The 15,723-nt window shown below is 39.0% G+C and overlaps 2 protein-coding genes across 5 annotated transcripts in view; both read left to right on the top strand.

Annotated features, from left to right (window-relative positions):
* Positions 1-6,123, top strand: part of UBE4A (ubiquitination factor E4A) — a 42,245-nt gene extending 36,122 nt beyond the window's left edge. For all 4 annotated transcript variants that reach the window (XM_028517303.2, XM_036028480.1, XM_036028482.1 and 1 more), the window contains 3 exons: positions 90-237; positions 1,774-1,931; positions 3,309-6,123. In XM_028517303.2, coding sequence (XP_028373104.1) covers positions 90-237; positions 1,774-1,931; positions 3,309-3,438 — 436 coding nt within the window. In that variant the 3' untranslated portion in view covers positions 3,439-6,123. The remainder of the gene's footprint in view (positions 1-89; positions 238-1,773; positions 1,932-3,308) is intronic.
* A 2,463-nt stretch (positions 6,124-8,586) lies between these two features.
* ATP5MG (ATP synthase membrane subunit g) lies at positions 8,587-14,291 on the top strand. The gene is made up of 3 exons (XM_028517605.2): positions 8,587-8,734; positions 12,111-12,271; positions 14,089-14,291. Exons 1-3 carry the CDS (start codon positions 8,683-8,685, stop codon positions 14,185-14,187), a joined length of 312 nt encoding a protein of 103 aa, XP_028373406.1. The 5' UTR covers positions 8,587-8,682; the 3' UTR covers positions 14,188-14,291.
* The last annotated feature ends 1,432 nt before the right edge of the window (positions 14,292-15,723 follow it).

The following is a 15,723-nucleotide window of genomic DNA, read 5'->3' as shown; positions in this document are numbered from 1 at the left end:
CATGGCATTTAAGTGAAGGGCATCCTTGTTCCTCAACCCATTTGTCATCTCCTCTGAAACTCTGTTTCTTTCCAATGCTGACCTTCCAGGGATGAGGAGAATTTCTGTGCCACTGTGCCCAAGGATGGGCGTTCCTATTCCCCAACTCTCTTTGCACAGACAGTCCGAGTCCTGAAGAAAATAAATAAGCCTGGGAATATGATTGTGGCTTTCAGCAACTTAGCAGAGAGAATCAAGGTAAGGAGGATAGTTTGTTTATTAACATGTTGTATAAAATGACATTGTTGCCCTGCCTGGTGTAGCTCAGTGGATTCAGTGCTGGCCTGTGAACAGAAAGGTCTCTGGTCAATTTCCAGTCAGGGCACACACCCGGGTTGGGGGCCGGGTCCCTGGTGAGGGCATGTGAGAGGCAGCCAATTGATGTTTCTTTCCCTCTCTTTCTCTCTTCCTTCCCCTCTCTCTAAAAAATAAACTTTAAAAAAAATCACATTGTTAACTCAGCTCTTCTGCTTTTTACCCTATTTCAGGGGGATAAAATCATTGCCTTGAGAAAACATAAACATGATTCTTTCTGGTTAGTCAATAACCAGAACTACTGTATTCTTAGTACTACCTTTTTCAATGTGAGGGTGAGAACCGAAAATTAATTTAATAAGCTTCTGCTAGAAGAGAAGAATGTACAGATTTTTGTAAGCTGTTTTCATGAAAACTTTTGTGTAGTGTTACCTATAGATTTGAAAATCCATATTCGAATGCAAAAGAACTATTTAGAATAGAATTCAAGATGAGTACTTTTTAGTCATTGATTTTTATTGACTTTCTCTGTTCTCTATATTTGTGGTTGGTAGTTGGCTTATGTGGGAATGGCCATACATTTAATTTATTTTTTTTAAGATTTTTATTTATTTATTTTTAAAGAGGGGGAAGGGAGGGAGAAGAGTGGGAGAAACACTGATCAGTTGCCTCTCACACACCCCCAACCAGGGACCTGGCCCAAAACCCGGGCATGTGCCCTGACCAGGAATCAAATTGGCGATATTTCAGTTTGCGGGACTATGCCCAAGCCACACCAGTCAGGGTAAAATAGCCATACATTGTAAAGATTAAAATACTCTATTGTATTTAGCTAATCCCTTTTGCTAGAGTATGACAGAGCTCCATTAGCAGTTATAAAAAAGGAAAAATCATGGCATAGCATCTGATAGAACACTTCTCTCATTGATACCAGTCTTCCCTTCATGGAGTTACTTATTTCTTGAGTTGGGCTTCATCTTGGCCTAGAGTTTACCTAGACAGGGCCCTGAGGAACTAGAGTTATGAAAGAACCAAATATTGAAGCCACTTTTAAATTCTTACATTTTTTTGTACCTAAAACCGGAAACTGCTTTTCATACACAGGCTGCATGAGTGGCTCTGTAATTATGCAAATAATAACCCTCTACCTCATCCCCTTTTGAATTACAACATTTACAACAGGACTGTTGCCAGAAAGATGTATGTGATGTGTGTCTTCAACACTTCAGCCCATTTTGAGTTATGACTGCTGGCAGCTGAGCCAAAATGAAGTTTCAGAATTGGGGATGAATGCTAAATTTGCTCTTATCCATCTTGGCTTATTTAAAAAATAAAGTTGAGAATTGTCATTGTCACTATAAAGTGTTATTACCTTTATATATACCTTTTAAGGTTATATACCCTTTAAGGTTTAGTCATTGAGCATTTTGAATTCAGCTGCTCTTGAATTCACCTCAGCTACTAGGTGTTTATGCTCAGTCTCTAGCAGACCTCCAACAACAGGAAGAGGAGACCTATGCAGATGCCTGTGATGAGTTCCTGGACCCCATCATGAGCACACTGATGTCTGACCCTGTGGTACTGCCATCTTCCCGAGTCACTGTGGATAGATCCACCATTGCCAGACATTTGCTCAGGTATGCCAGCCCAAATGAGCAGCCTCAAGAGTACAGATGTATGATTGTTTGCTGTCATCTTTTTCTCCCATATTCCTAATTACAATGTAGTACACCCAATAGGTGCCCATATTATTGATTTACTGTGTTGGGGAAGAATTGGTAGAGATATATTACTTAAGTATTTAAACACCCAAAACAAGACACCCTGTTGAGAAATGCTGATTCTAACCTTACCTGTTCCTTCCTTAAGGAAATAATTTCTATTAACATATGTTATAAAATATATTAACCCAGAGTATAAGTGGATTTGAAATTGTTTTAATTTTATAAAAATGGGTATTTTTTAATTCAGATTCTAAACTATATGCATCATATGGGTTAACCTACATTCCGCTTCTGCTGTTGAATTCAACCAGAGTGTCCAGGGGTTTTCCTTGTTTTATGTGCAGTGTTACATAGAAATGGTTACTGGGAGACTCTGCCTATTTAAAATTAAGTTATATAAGTTGAACCAAATTTAAGGAAATACAGTTTTTTAAGTATCAGTAAAGAAGGATTTTCTACTTTATGGTATTTGGTATTAAGCATTCACTATACACATGATGCATGACTTTTCCAAAGTGTGAATGGAAATGTATGTTTTATTGTGGCCTCAGAATAAAAAAGAGAAGATACATCAGCCCTTAAATAATGTTATAAACCTTCTTACCTGTCAGGAAGCCATAATCTGCACCTACTTGTATAGCAATCAGCTAACTAAATCAAGTGTCAATTCACAAGGCTTTTTCCCTTAACATCTTATTCCACGAGGTCTAGCAGAAATAACTCCTGCTTGAGTATGATTGGTAGGGTAGGGTAATAATTTAGGTGTAATAATTTATAGTTTTAATTTGAACATTTCACCTAAAATGTCATGTGATCTGCTTGAGTGTGATATTGTTGTGTTACAGAATTCCATGCTTATGATTTTGCAGTAAAAGGTTTTATAATAAAAAAGGGGGGCGTTATTTGTGCCAGACCCTGTATTTTGAGAGCCTGTCACTAAAACTACAGACAGCTCTTTGTGCTGACACGAGTGTACAGAGTCTCTGCCTTAGGGAAATATAGTCAAATATCATCTGAACAACAATGCTGAAATGAATTTTGTTAAAAAGCAGGAAGACAAAGTAGCTAAATAATCTGAAAAAAAAATACCCTCCAGAAACAAAAGGAGCAACTGGAATAAATACTGTGACCTAAACAAACCATTCTTTCTAACCTCAATTCAGCATTTAATTCAAACTTACAGTGCACCCTAGCTTCAGTCTCACAGTGAGATCCCAGGTGTTCTAATTTTGGCTTTGGATGTTAGAATTTATGGAAATAACCCCATTTTCCTCTCTCTCTTTGTCCCAGTGACCAAACAGATCCCTTTAACCGTAGTCCCCTCACCATGGACCAGATCCGGCCAAACACAGAACTAAAAGAAAAAATCCAACAGTGGCTCGCAGAGAGGAAACAACAACAAAAGGAGCAACTGGAATAAATACTGTGACCTAAACAAACCCCAAACCAACCCCAGAGTATAGATAAACAATTGTGATTTCTCTTTGGTTCTGCTGCTTTTTTTTTTCTTTACCAAATTAGAGAACTGTTCTTGCTCAGATAATGATAATTAAGATTTCTAAGACTTATTTACAATGTTCTCCTGGCTTGCAGGAAATTATAGTTATAGCATTACCAAGTTCAAAAATCATCACTAATTTTTACCCTCTGTTCTCTCTTCCTATTCTTCTCTTTTCTACCTTAAATTATATTAACTTCAACTACTAAAACTTCCTGCCACCTTACTCATTCTCTTCCAAGAACTGCTCAAACATCTTTGGTGAGCACTGCTTTAAGTATATATCATATGTTTCAGTGACATCATCTGAAAGTTCTGCGTTATCAAGGTGTTTACTAGTTTTCATGACCCAGACTTCAGCGTTTTTCCTTGTTAACAGCTCTGCAGTATTACAGGATAACGTTTCACATATCTTGATGTCTGAGTAGACTTTTGAATAAGATGGTAGATGAGATGAAAAAAGAAAGGAATCTTATACAATTCTGTTGATAGCTCTTAATTTTGTGTTGTGACTCAGAGATACAGTGGAGAACAAGAACTCTCTCATGGGGTTGTCGTCACCACAGAAAACTTAGACCTACAATATTTTTAGGAGGATTGACAAGACAAACCTGAAGTTTTTGACACTTTTCAAAAAATTCTGAGGCAAAAGAATATAGGAAGCTGTTGAGACCAATTTAGCTTATGGAAATCAGCTGCTCCAAGGACGAGGCTTGAGCAGAGAAGTTGAACAACAAATATAAGCAGGAAGAATGTAATTTTAAGACTAATATCAACAGTATATCTCAGTATATATACACCATGTGCTTTTTTAGATTGGTCTAGTGTAAACTGAGTACCACTTTAAATCATCTCTTCCATAGTAAGATGTATGCAGTGTGTGGCCACTAACACTTAGTCTAGACAAAATTCTGAAACTATGAAATATATATAGTTAATATTTGAACTTACAAATTCCAAGAACTGCTTGTAACTCAGCTTTATATCAGCAATTAACAAAGAAGGAATTTGAGCATAACCTTGTCCACAAACCATTTTAAATATCAACTTAGCCCTGTGTAATTAGTAGGTAGGTAGGCTGCACTTTTACAAGTTGAGCTTGAGTTCTTTACTCAGATGTGCAGCTTAACATGTTAAGTGTGAGGCATGTTCTTGTATAGACTGTCTGTATCGCTGTCCCTCTAAGCACAAAGATACCATAGGTGACAAAAATGGTATGATCTGGAAACGGGTCATTGCTTCATTTAGAGAGCATTATTGTTAACCATGGTGTCTTTCAAACAAGATGTCAGTTTTATAATATGCCAAGTTTCTATCAACAGCCCTTGATATGTTTTTGATGGTATCAGCTGGGAAACTGCAAAATCAGAGGGCATCCCACACTAGATATAAAGATATTGACTATTGCTGTGCTTATAAATGGAAAGGGAAGTCTAAGACTTACAAATGCCGGAATATAATATGTAAATTCAGTGTGTTCCCTAGGCCTTTAAGGCGTGGTTGACAGGATTTGTTTAATTCCTTAAAATAAGCTTCATGTCATTTTTATTGTTCTCCTTTACTAAGAATGATCTGTGTATAAAATAAGTTTCTACCTACTTGCATTTATCTCCAAAACCAAATCTAATAGGATGTTTTCATTTTTAAAACAAGGAAAAGACCAGAGTTTTAAGGGAGAAAATTGAAGGAAAAATGGGCACAAAACCTCAGAAGGCAGCTGTTCCCAGGAGCTTTGTAGTCAACAACCTCCATGTTTGTATCTGTGTCAGTATTCAGATTGTAAGCCTTTTCTGACAAGCTTTTTTTTTTTAAGCCCTTGTCCTGAAACTTCTAAGTGGCTATGGCACCATTATTGCTGCTGAATGTCTTTAAACTCATTACAAAGGAAAGTGTGTAGCTTAAGGCCACTGTTGGTAAGGAAATCAAGTAATTTAAGAACATCCCAAAAATAAGGCTAAAATTATTTTGGTACAACACAGTGCATATGTGCACCGGAAGCTTGATTGAAGAACTGTTTTGTTATCTGGAACTCAGACACAGCTCTAAATCTATTAGAGCAGGCTTTCTGGCATACCTAATTTTATGTGTTGGTTTTGCTGGAGTGTGATAGGAAAATGAAGATTCTTTAATCAACTTTAATATTGCTTACTAAGAGGGTAATACTAAACTTGGGGAATTAAGTAGGTTTTATCAAGCAATCTGGATTTCTTTAATGGATATGTAAAACCTGAAAGAAACTTGAAAAGTTTTTAATGGTGTAGGTAAAGGTGCCACTTGCTATTTGGTATCACACTCTACAAAAGCTTCATTAATTTATTTGATGCTGGTTGCTAAGCAGCCATTACACAGAGCGTAAGTTTACTGAGGTGCCTTTGCCAGCGGGAGAGTGATGCTGCAATGTTGATGACATGAGGAAATAATGCACATGCTCTAACTGCTAAGCAGGAAAAGAACCTAAAAAAGAAAATGAACATAACAACAAAAAGACTGACTGAAACAAAACAATCAGCATAATAATTTCGAAACATTTCAGGAAAGTTATTTCTTGCCAAACTGCCTGGGGGTGTTTATTCAAAGCTTGTATTTAATAAATGAACACCTAACTTACAATCCTCGCTATCCTTTCTTTTATTACAGTATTAAAAGCTAGTGGCAGTTTTAGAAATCCTGCTGGAAACTTAACGGACTCTCCTTCACTTTCGTTAGGGAGTATCAATTGTGACCTGGCTAATCTAACCTGCCTTACCAGATAACCTATGGATCCTGTAGTTATCTTTGGAAGATGAGTCTCCTAATCAGTTCACTTTTGGTTTCACTTTTCTTTCTCTGACCTAAAACCCAAGTCTTTCATTTTAATCTTTTACTATCTTGTTCCCCTTGCCCTTTGTTCCTGTACCTCTGCCATGCAAGACCTTAGCCTAGATTAACCCAACCATTTCCTTTTGCTCCAGTATCCAAACTACAGACCACAGTTGGAGAAAAATGACACAATCTTTAGGATACAACCACAAACTTGTGTTTTCTAATATTGCTCAACAACCCTGAATAGTGTTTAATTTTTTATTTATTTATTTTTAGAGAGAGGGGAAGGGAGGGAGAAAGAGAGGGACAGGAACATGAATGTGCAGTTGCCTCTCGAGCACCCCCTACTGGGGACCTGGCCTGCAACCCAGGCGTATGCCCTGACTAGGAATTGAACCAGTGACCCTTTGGTTTGCAGGCTGGCACTCAATCCACTGAGCCACACCAGTCAGGGCTCATTTTTAATTTTTTAAATTGATTTGAAAAAGAGAGAAAAATCTCAATTTGTTATTCCACTTATTTATGCATTCATTGGTTGATTCTTGTATGTGCCCTGATGGGAGATTAAACCCACAACCCTGGCATATTGGGAGAATGCTCTAACCAGGGCCTACACTTCTGTGTCTTTAATTTCAACAGCTATTCCAAACTTTAATGTCTTTCCTCAAGTTCTTGCCCACCCTGCTATTTATCCTTCACACTCAGATGACCTTGCCTCTACTTCACTAGAAAGATACAGACTTCTAATTTCCACTTGCAGATTTTTCTCCTGTTATACCATCTGTGGAAAAGGCCCCACCATCCCAAAGCTAATCCCTCCAACTTTTGTGCCTGATCAGGGATCCTGTCAATGCCTCTTCTGTCTTCAATTTGTCCTTTGACTTCCACATCCCTGTTTGGTGTTCTGGCTTGTTTTCCTTTGTAGTTGTATTCATTCATTCACTCTGGCTTCTATCCTAATTTTTTGAAATCGCTGTAGCTAATATTACCATAATGCCAAATTAACTTCAACATCCTTACTTTAACTTCTCTTTAGCATAATGTAGCCGAATCACTCCACTGAAATTCTGCCCTTGGCTTCTAATTTTTCTTTCCACCTCTAACCATACCCTCAACCCAAAACTTTTACTTATGCTCAGGCTTCCCCAGGATACATTACTTATCATTGTGTCTCTCAACAGATGCCACTTCCCAACTATATGTTTTCTTCCAGTCTTGTTTAACCAAAAAGTTTCCACTCTGTAGTATATAGCTGTTCTATTACACATCAACTCAAGGATCTCCTTTAGGAAATCTTCCCAGGTCAACAACATGCCCAATCTGAAACTGTTCTCACTTCTGTTTACCTTACAACCTCTTCAGATCCATCTCTGCCATTCACTAGTTATGTGACCATTTATCAAACCTGGTCTTAAATAATGAGGACACTGCCTAATTTACAGGCTTTGTTTGCTTGCTTGCTTATTTGTTTTGTAAGATTTTATTTCTTTTTAGAGAGCGAGGGGAGGGAGAAAGAGGTAGAGAAATATCAATCTGTTGCCTCTCCCCACCCCCAACCGGGGACCTGGCTCTCAACTCAGACATGTGCCCAGACGCCGAATTGGCGACCTTTCGTTTTGCAAAGGATGTCCAACACACCGAGCCACACCAGTCAGGACATACTTTAAATTCCAAAACTGTTGGCATACTGGGCGCTTTAGTCAATGTGACTTTGTTCCTCATATTTGCATAGTTTCCTGTGACTGGTAAGGGAATTGGAGGAATTGGTTTCCCATCCTGATACAGGATGACGGGAAAACCGGGAAAGCTAAAGAAAGGCAATGGGCTGAGCTGGAGATAGGTTGGCACCTGCTCTGCCCTAACTTTACGTGTTTGGCTTAGGACCCTCTGTGTCTTCGTAAAACGATCACGGCCTAGTAAAAGCGCTACAGTGCCTCCCAGGGCTACCTTCCCACATTCTCAGACGTGAAAACACCTGACGCAAAAGTCGAGATTGACAGTCCAAAAAAATAAAAAAAGGCCGGGGCGGGGGGGGGGGGGGGGAGAGAGCATGCGCCTTTCCTCCAAGCCGGCCTTCCGGGCTTCCATGAGCGGCTGCCCCAAGCAATGCCTGTTTCGCTGCGGAATCCCACCTTTTTTCATGTGCAGTCTGACCTCATCTTTAGTACTCACCTTCCCTTCTGTGGCTGAAGAAGCTAAATTAACCAGCAAAATTCCAGAAAGACAGTAGGACGACTAAATTTCTCGGACCGGCTCAAACACAGAAGGCCTGACCTTGGGAGCGGGACGGGGTCCTTCGGTGGGTCCTCTCGAGGGGTGACATTCAGCTGGCCTGGAGGACCACAGAATTTCCATCCGGCAACCATGGCCCAATTTGTCCGTAACCTCGCAGAGAAGGCCCCAGTGCTGGTAAATGGTGAGCGCGGCGTCAGTCTACCGGAGTGGGTAAACAGCATGACCGGACGCCTGCGACGACCTGAAGAAGACGCGGGCTGTGGGAATCCGCGGGGCCCGCGGGAGCTGGGAGGGGATGGCCTGAAGGTCCGGGGACCTGGAGGCAGATGTGCGGCTCCTTTGGCCTTCTACTCTCCTGGCTTGCAGCTTGGGTTCTCAGTGCTCCCTAGCAATTGTGGATTGTGAAGGCCGCAGTGCAGGAGGATGTGTGCTGGAAGCCCGGCGCGGCCGCCATTAAGCTCCTTAGGGCGGGGATATGGCTCTGCTAGGAAAGCAAGAGCAGAGATGTGTGACAGGACATAAATTCTACCTCATCGGGTCGGCTGGTTCTTAATAGAGTATTTTCAAGTCTACAGAAGTTTTTATGGTTGAGTAACTTTCTGAACGTTGACTTTGCTTTCTATCCTGCGGGATTCTGAGGGAATTTTTAGGTGGTATTGGATTTCAGGGACGAATATCCCTTCCCCAGTAAGCATAAAAAGGGTTGTATGTAAACAGTAGTTAGTCCTTATCATAGCTGAGTATTCATAGTGTTTTCCGTTTGAAAAATCTGAAGCTTTACTAGTAAAGCGCTGTATTTCAGAACAGCCCTGAATACTCACAGCCCTGAGTAGCAGTCTGCTCTGTTTGTAAATACTTCCGCTGTCTGCTGGGTAGCAAGGTATGAGGTAAGTTAAACTGACACGAGCTTTCCCACATTACATTGAGTTGTCCTATCTTCTTTTCACCGGGGACCACATCAGCCTTGTGGTTGCCTTCAAAGGCCGAATGTAATTTTAAACACTCTATAAATGTAACTACTCCTTAACAGTTAAGCGAGAGTTTGGCACTGCCTCCTGGTAGAAACAAGGTGCCGGGCTGGATAAAACAAGGATAGAGGGCTGGATTCCACCGTGGGCCTTGTGTTTGCTACCTGTGGCCTAGCTCCTCTAGAGTATGACAGTTTTCCAATCTTTCCTTGCTTTTCATGACCTTGACAGTTTTAAGGTATCTGTGTAAGTATTTGTTTAGGTATCCTAAACAGATGTTCCCCAATCTAGATTTGTCTTGTGTTTTCCTCATGATTATTCTGGAGCTATGGGTTTTAAGAATACCACAGAAGTGAAGTGCTCTAATCACATATCAAGACGTATGTGATATCCATATAACGTCACTGGTGAAATTAGCTTTCATCACTTTGTTAAAGTAATGTTCCCTAGGTTTCTTCACTGTAAAGTTACTACATTTCCCTTTCCATATTTTGTTCTTTAGAAGCAAGTGACTAAGTCTAGCCCATGATGTAGGGGGTGGGGAGAGGAGTAGCAGCAGTCATCTGTAGGGCTTCCATCTTCTAGAAAGATCGAGTATCTGTGTACCTTTAAATGGAATTTTTCTATGAGAGATATGTCTCTTCTCCGTTTATTTGTTCAGTTATTTATTATATGGATTCATGTACATTTATTTCATACTTCCAGTAGTATGTTATTTATTTTCTTGCTGAAATTGTTGCAGCCTTGGCCATGGAGAACTCCTTCAGTTTGGCACCTCTATCCCCTTGATATGCCCCCTTTACTTGCTGGTACTATAAGATGCTTCAGACTTATCTTTTATTTTCCCTGCCATAGACTCAACCATTTCTCCAAGGAGCCGTAGTTCTTTTTATTGGACAGTGGTGTTTTGTAACTAAAATCTAGGCACTAGATATATACCTTGCTACTAGACTACTATATCATTGCTGCTAGGCCCTCTTACTGAACAAGATTGTGTATGCACACACTAAGCCATGTGTATACCTGCATACATATAAATTATTTCTGTGTCCATCTGCATACATGTATTAAACCAAACATGAGTCCATATGAATGTCTCCAGCTCTAATCCAGTACCACAGTATTTATTCTTGCTTCTGTTCTTTCCTACCAGTAATTTATCTCCTAAAGTATAGTGTTTGTGTACAGTATACTGATTTTTTTAAAGGATGAAATACCTGTGTTTTGGAATTTACATTTTAAAGAGAGTTACACAGACTTTGTGCTTTTTGATTGCCCCATCTTCAGGCATTCATAATTCTATTTAGAGAAATATCTCTTCATGCTTTTGGTCTGCCTAAAGATTTACCTATAGTCCTAAGCACAAAGGATGAGGGAAATAATAATTCTAAGAGTAAACAACAGGCAGTTAGTAACAGGAAAAGTATGAAAAGACTTCGATCTGCCTTTCAACAATAGACACTTTATGGATGCTCATGCATTTGTGTTTTTATTACATTTGTCTTGTAATTTTTTTAATATTTTATTTATTTTTAGAGAGGGAAGGGAGGGAGAGAGAGAGAGAGAAACATCAATGTGCGGTTGCTGGGGGTTATGGCCTGCAACCCAGGAATGTACCCTGGCTGGGAATCGAAGTAATTTTTTTTAATAAAATGCCTTTTGCTGAAATCACTACCATCCTCTCACATCTACACTGATTGTTTAAAATCTTTTTTCCTTGAGGAATTTCAGCTTAGTAATAGATTCAAGTTTTGGCTGCTCTTAACAATACATATAGGTTTTATTTTTATTGTTTTAGGTGTTTTGAAGGAGGGTCAGCTGTGCTTTTGTTAAAGAAAGATTTAACCCAACACATATTGATGAAGATATAAAAATGGGTACTAATTATAATTCCATCTGGATTTGTGACCAATATTGTGACAAGTTTTAATCTTTTCTGTAGGATGCCATTCTACATAGCTCCTTCCCTCCCCTACTGTACCTCTTCCCTCCAAATTTTCTATAACACCACCAAGGAAGTGTTACATTGCTGCTGTTTTTTTAATCCAACTTCTAGTAACTATGGTTAACTAGATTTCTCATTCATAAGTAAAGTAACAGTACTAGCTGCCCACTAGTGAAGTCCTGGCATAATTGAATATGCTTATAGTATCTTGCCTAATTGAACGTCCCTGGGACACAGGTGTTCTGCATCTTTAAAAGCCTTTTATTCCCTGGCTGGTGTAGCTTAGTGGCTTGAGTGCCAGCCTGCAAACCAAAGGGTCACTGGTTCCACTCCTAGTCAGGGCATGTGCCTGGGTTGGAGGTTAGATCCCTCAGTAGGGGGTATGCAGGGGGCAACCACACATTGATGTTTCCCTTCCTCTCTCCCTTCCTCCCCCTCTCTCTAAAAATAAATACATAAAATCCCCCCCCCCCCCAAAAAAAAAAGTGTTTTATTACCAGGAGCTGCTTTGGCTTTTCACACAGGCTGCACATTTCATACAAGCAGTGAATGAATGTGATGCATAAATAAATATTTCTGTCCAGCCCACACATCTGCTTCTTTCGGTCTCTAGTGAGTTCATCCTGTTTTGTTTTGTTTTCCAGCTGCTGTAACTTACTCAAAACCTCGACTGGCCACATTTTGGCACTATGCCAAGGTTGAGCTGATTCCTCCAACCCCTGCTGAGATCCCAACAGCTATACAGAGCTTGAAAAAAATAGTCAATAGTGCTCAAACTGGTAGCTTCAAACAGCTCACAGTTAAGGTAACTATGTGTTAAATGAAAACTTATACATAAAAGAAAATGTCTTCCCTTGGGATTTTCCTGATTGTTTTGATTACTATGTGCATTTTCCATTGAGGCTGAAACTAACATAATGAGAATCTCTTTCTTGACTATCGAGTTATTAGGCTATTATATATCTTACTTTTCTGTATGTTTTATAACAAAAAAGTGAGCATTTACTGGGCAACCTTTTTTCCCCTTCCTATTTTACTTAGTATACTAAAATAGGATGGCTTTGACTGGTATGGCTCAGTCCTCCCTCAAACTGAGGTTCAGTTATCAGTCAGGACACATGCCTGGGTTGTGGGCCAGGATCCGGTTGGCATACTGATGGATGTTGCCCAGAGGCAACTGATGGATGTTTCTCTCATACATAGATGTTTCTCTCCCTCTCTTTCTCCCTCCTTTCCCCTCTCTCTAAAAGTAAATAAATGAAATAGGATGTCTTATTTTTGCTGATTCTATACCTTTTTTCATCTCTAGTCCTGGAACTATTCCAGATTTGGTCAAAAGATCTCTTGGAATATATCACAGTTAGGCAGCTCACATTCATATGAAGGATAAAAATATCAAAACCTAGCAACCATATATTATGAAATGAAGGGTTATTGAATTATGTAAAGATAAAATCTAAAGACCTGGAGATTGTGTTTTATGTTTGCTTGCATGATCAAAGCATAGGATTAAAAAACCCTAAATAACTAAATTATTGCTGACTTAATGCCCTGGCCAGGTAACTTGGTTGGAGTATCTTCCCAGTACACCAAGATTACAGGTTCAGTCTCCAGTTAGGGCACATAGAGGAATCAGCCACTGAATGCATAGATAAGTAGAACAACAAGCCATTGTCTGTCTATCTCTCTCTTTCCCACCCTCCCTCTCTGCTCTCTCTCCCCCCTCCTTCCTCTCTCTCTAAAATCAATAAATATAATAAATAAATTATTGCTGACTTAAGAATCCATATCCTGAAAAAGATGGTTAATTTTTTTCAGAAAACTTCCAATATGTCTGGTTTAATTTGAAGGGGGAAATTCATTTCCAGGTGCTAAAAGGTAAAGGCTCAGTTTTGTTGTGGAAAGTTGCTTTTTTCAACTAGAGTTTCAAGATCCATATTTGCACTTGCATGTAACACTGTTTTCTGGAACCATAGATATACTTTTCTCTTCAGGGCAGTAAAACATTGATCTGTGAAACTGAATAATTACTGAATACAAGTGAAGGCAAATAATAAATAAAAATTATGTCTAAAGGAGAATACAGGCCCTTTTATCTAAACGTCTGTTCAAAGACTTGCCTTCTTATAGCCATCCTTTCATATGAATGCCCTGTCTAAAAGTTTCAGCTGTTTCTAGGATGTGGGTTGTTTGGGGGCTCCTAAAGTATCTTATAAACTAAAATTAAAGTGTTAAGTCAGCTCAGATCTTTAAAGAATGCTTTGAAAGAATTTATAAGCTCACCCTGGCTGGTGTGGCTCAGTGGACTAAGTGCTGGCCTGTGAACCAAAGGGTCAAAGGTTTGATTCCCAGTCAGGGCACATGCCTGGGTTATGGGCCAGGTCCCCTGTAGGGGGGGTGCCCAAGAGGCAACCACACATTGGTGTTTCTCTCCCTCTTTCTCCTTCCCCCTCTCTCTAAAAATAAAGTTTAAACAAAAAAAGAATTTATAAGCTCTAGACTACTTACCTTACATAATTGAAATTTCAGGGGTTCTCAATTGAAGAAAGTTAACATCAGTAATTCTTGACTTTAACTAAAACTACCCTCTAACTTTAATAACATCCTTATATTCTTTTTCAGGAAGCTGTGCTGAATGGTTTGGTGGCCACTGAGGTGTGGATGTGGTTTTACATTGGCGAAATCATAGGCAAGCGTGGCATCATTGGCTATAATGTTTGAAGATCAACCTTTAACATCTATTTCTTTTTGGTTTATTATTTGAATGTTCTTGGACCATGAATAATCAGAATGGTATTTGAATTAAAAAAAAAGATATTTCAAAATCAGTGTTTTCTGTATCAAACACTTCATGGAAAGGTCAATTTCTCTTGATATTAGGTTGGGTTGTCTTTTGTTTTAATAACATCAATACAACCTTTAACAGGAACCTAAACAACAAAACAAACACACAAGCAAAATATAACCAAAGACACGGAAACACAGAACAGGCTGACAGTGACCAGAGGGGAGAGGGGAGGGAATTTCAGGGGAAAAGGGGAAGGGTTTACAGGAACAAGTACAAAGGACACATGGACAAAAACTAAGTGGGAGATGGAAGTGGGAGGGAGGTGTGGAGGGTTGGGGGGTGGGCTGGTATGCGAGTAAAACACAGAAAACTACTTGAACAACAATTAAAATAAAACATTAATACAGCTCTAAATGCATGTCTTTGCTTAGCCTGAAAATGGAAAGCATATATGTGAATATACCAATCTGGTATGTATATTTATGAGAAAAACATTTTAATTTAAAGGTTGGAAATATGGTACTTCAAAAAAAGTCAGGAAAAGGACCTTGAGAAAACTAGAATTTGCTGCAGTAGAAATAGTAATACCATATATTAGAGTTATATCATGTTAGTAGTTAACAAAATTTGGATAGTTTCTCTTTGCTAAAATGAGAGAAAGATCTTTCTGACAACACCTGTGTCTGATGTAAATGTTGGGATATTTGGTAGTATTCCAAGTATGTATCTTTATAACATCTTTAACACCAGGACAGTGAAAGAGCCATGACCTACATTATTCTATCTGGTTTTATGATTTTTAGGAACCATCTTTGCCAAAACAAAATACTCTATGGGTATTTAAACAGGGTTATTACTTAGTATCATCCATAGATCTAAAAAGTATATTATGTCCTGCCCTGACCAGTGTGGCTCAGTGGGCTGGGCATCTTCCCTCAAAAAGAAAGGTCACTGGTTTGATTCCCAGTCAGGGTACATGCCTGGGTTGTGGGCCAGGTCCCCAATGGGGGCATGCAAGAGGCATCTCTTCCTCTCTCTCTCCTTCCCTTCTCTCTAAAAGTAAATAAATAAAATCTTTTTGAAAGTATATCCTAAAACAAATAGAAGTGATTGGTTATCAGTTTATCATCTTAAACCATTTTATTGAGGATATAGGAGAGACTTAATCATTCATTGGCTTTTTGCAGATCTTAGCATCTTTGAATAGCTCATTGGTACTTTCTGAATCCATTCAAACAACTACTTGAGCTTAATAAAGGTCACAGCTCTTCTAAGTGATAGACGATCTCTATAGAGACTGCTACTCTTCTGAAATAGAAAGTAATGTCTAACACTGCTTCTGCAATAAACAGGTGGTCCAAATTGGTACTACCTCTTTTCAAAAACCATTCGATAATTTAAAATATGCATAGCAGAAGACTAAAAAGATGCTACTACAATAATGGTATTCTTTATGGATTTTTCTTTTT

Source organism: Phyllostomus discolor, chromosome 6 (assembly GCF_004126475.2).
Source record: "Phyllostomus discolor isolate MPI-MPIP mPhyDis1 chromosome 6, mPhyDis1.pri.v3, whole genome shotgun sequence".
NCBI classification, from domain to species: domain Eukaryota; kingdom Metazoa; phylum Chordata; class Mammalia; order Chiroptera; family Phyllostomidae; genus Phyllostomus; species Phyllostomus discolor.
This window is presented reverse-complemented; position numbering and strand designations above follow the sequence as displayed.

Excerpts from the sequence above, each read along its gene's own strand:
- ATP5MG (XM_028517605.2), top strand. The coding sequence starts at position 8,683 with ATGGCCCAATTTGTCCGTAACCTCGCAGAGAAGGCCCCAGTGCTGGTA. Across the intron at positions 8,735-12,110 it reads GGCCCCAGTGCTGGTAAATG|CTGCTGTAACTTACTCAAAA; the intron begins GTGAGCGCGGCG and ends TTTGTTTTCCAG. Across the intron at positions 12,272-14,088 it reads TCAAACAGCTCACAGTTAAG|GAAGCTGTGCTGAATGGTTT; the intron begins GTAACTATGTGT and ends ATTCTTTTTCAG.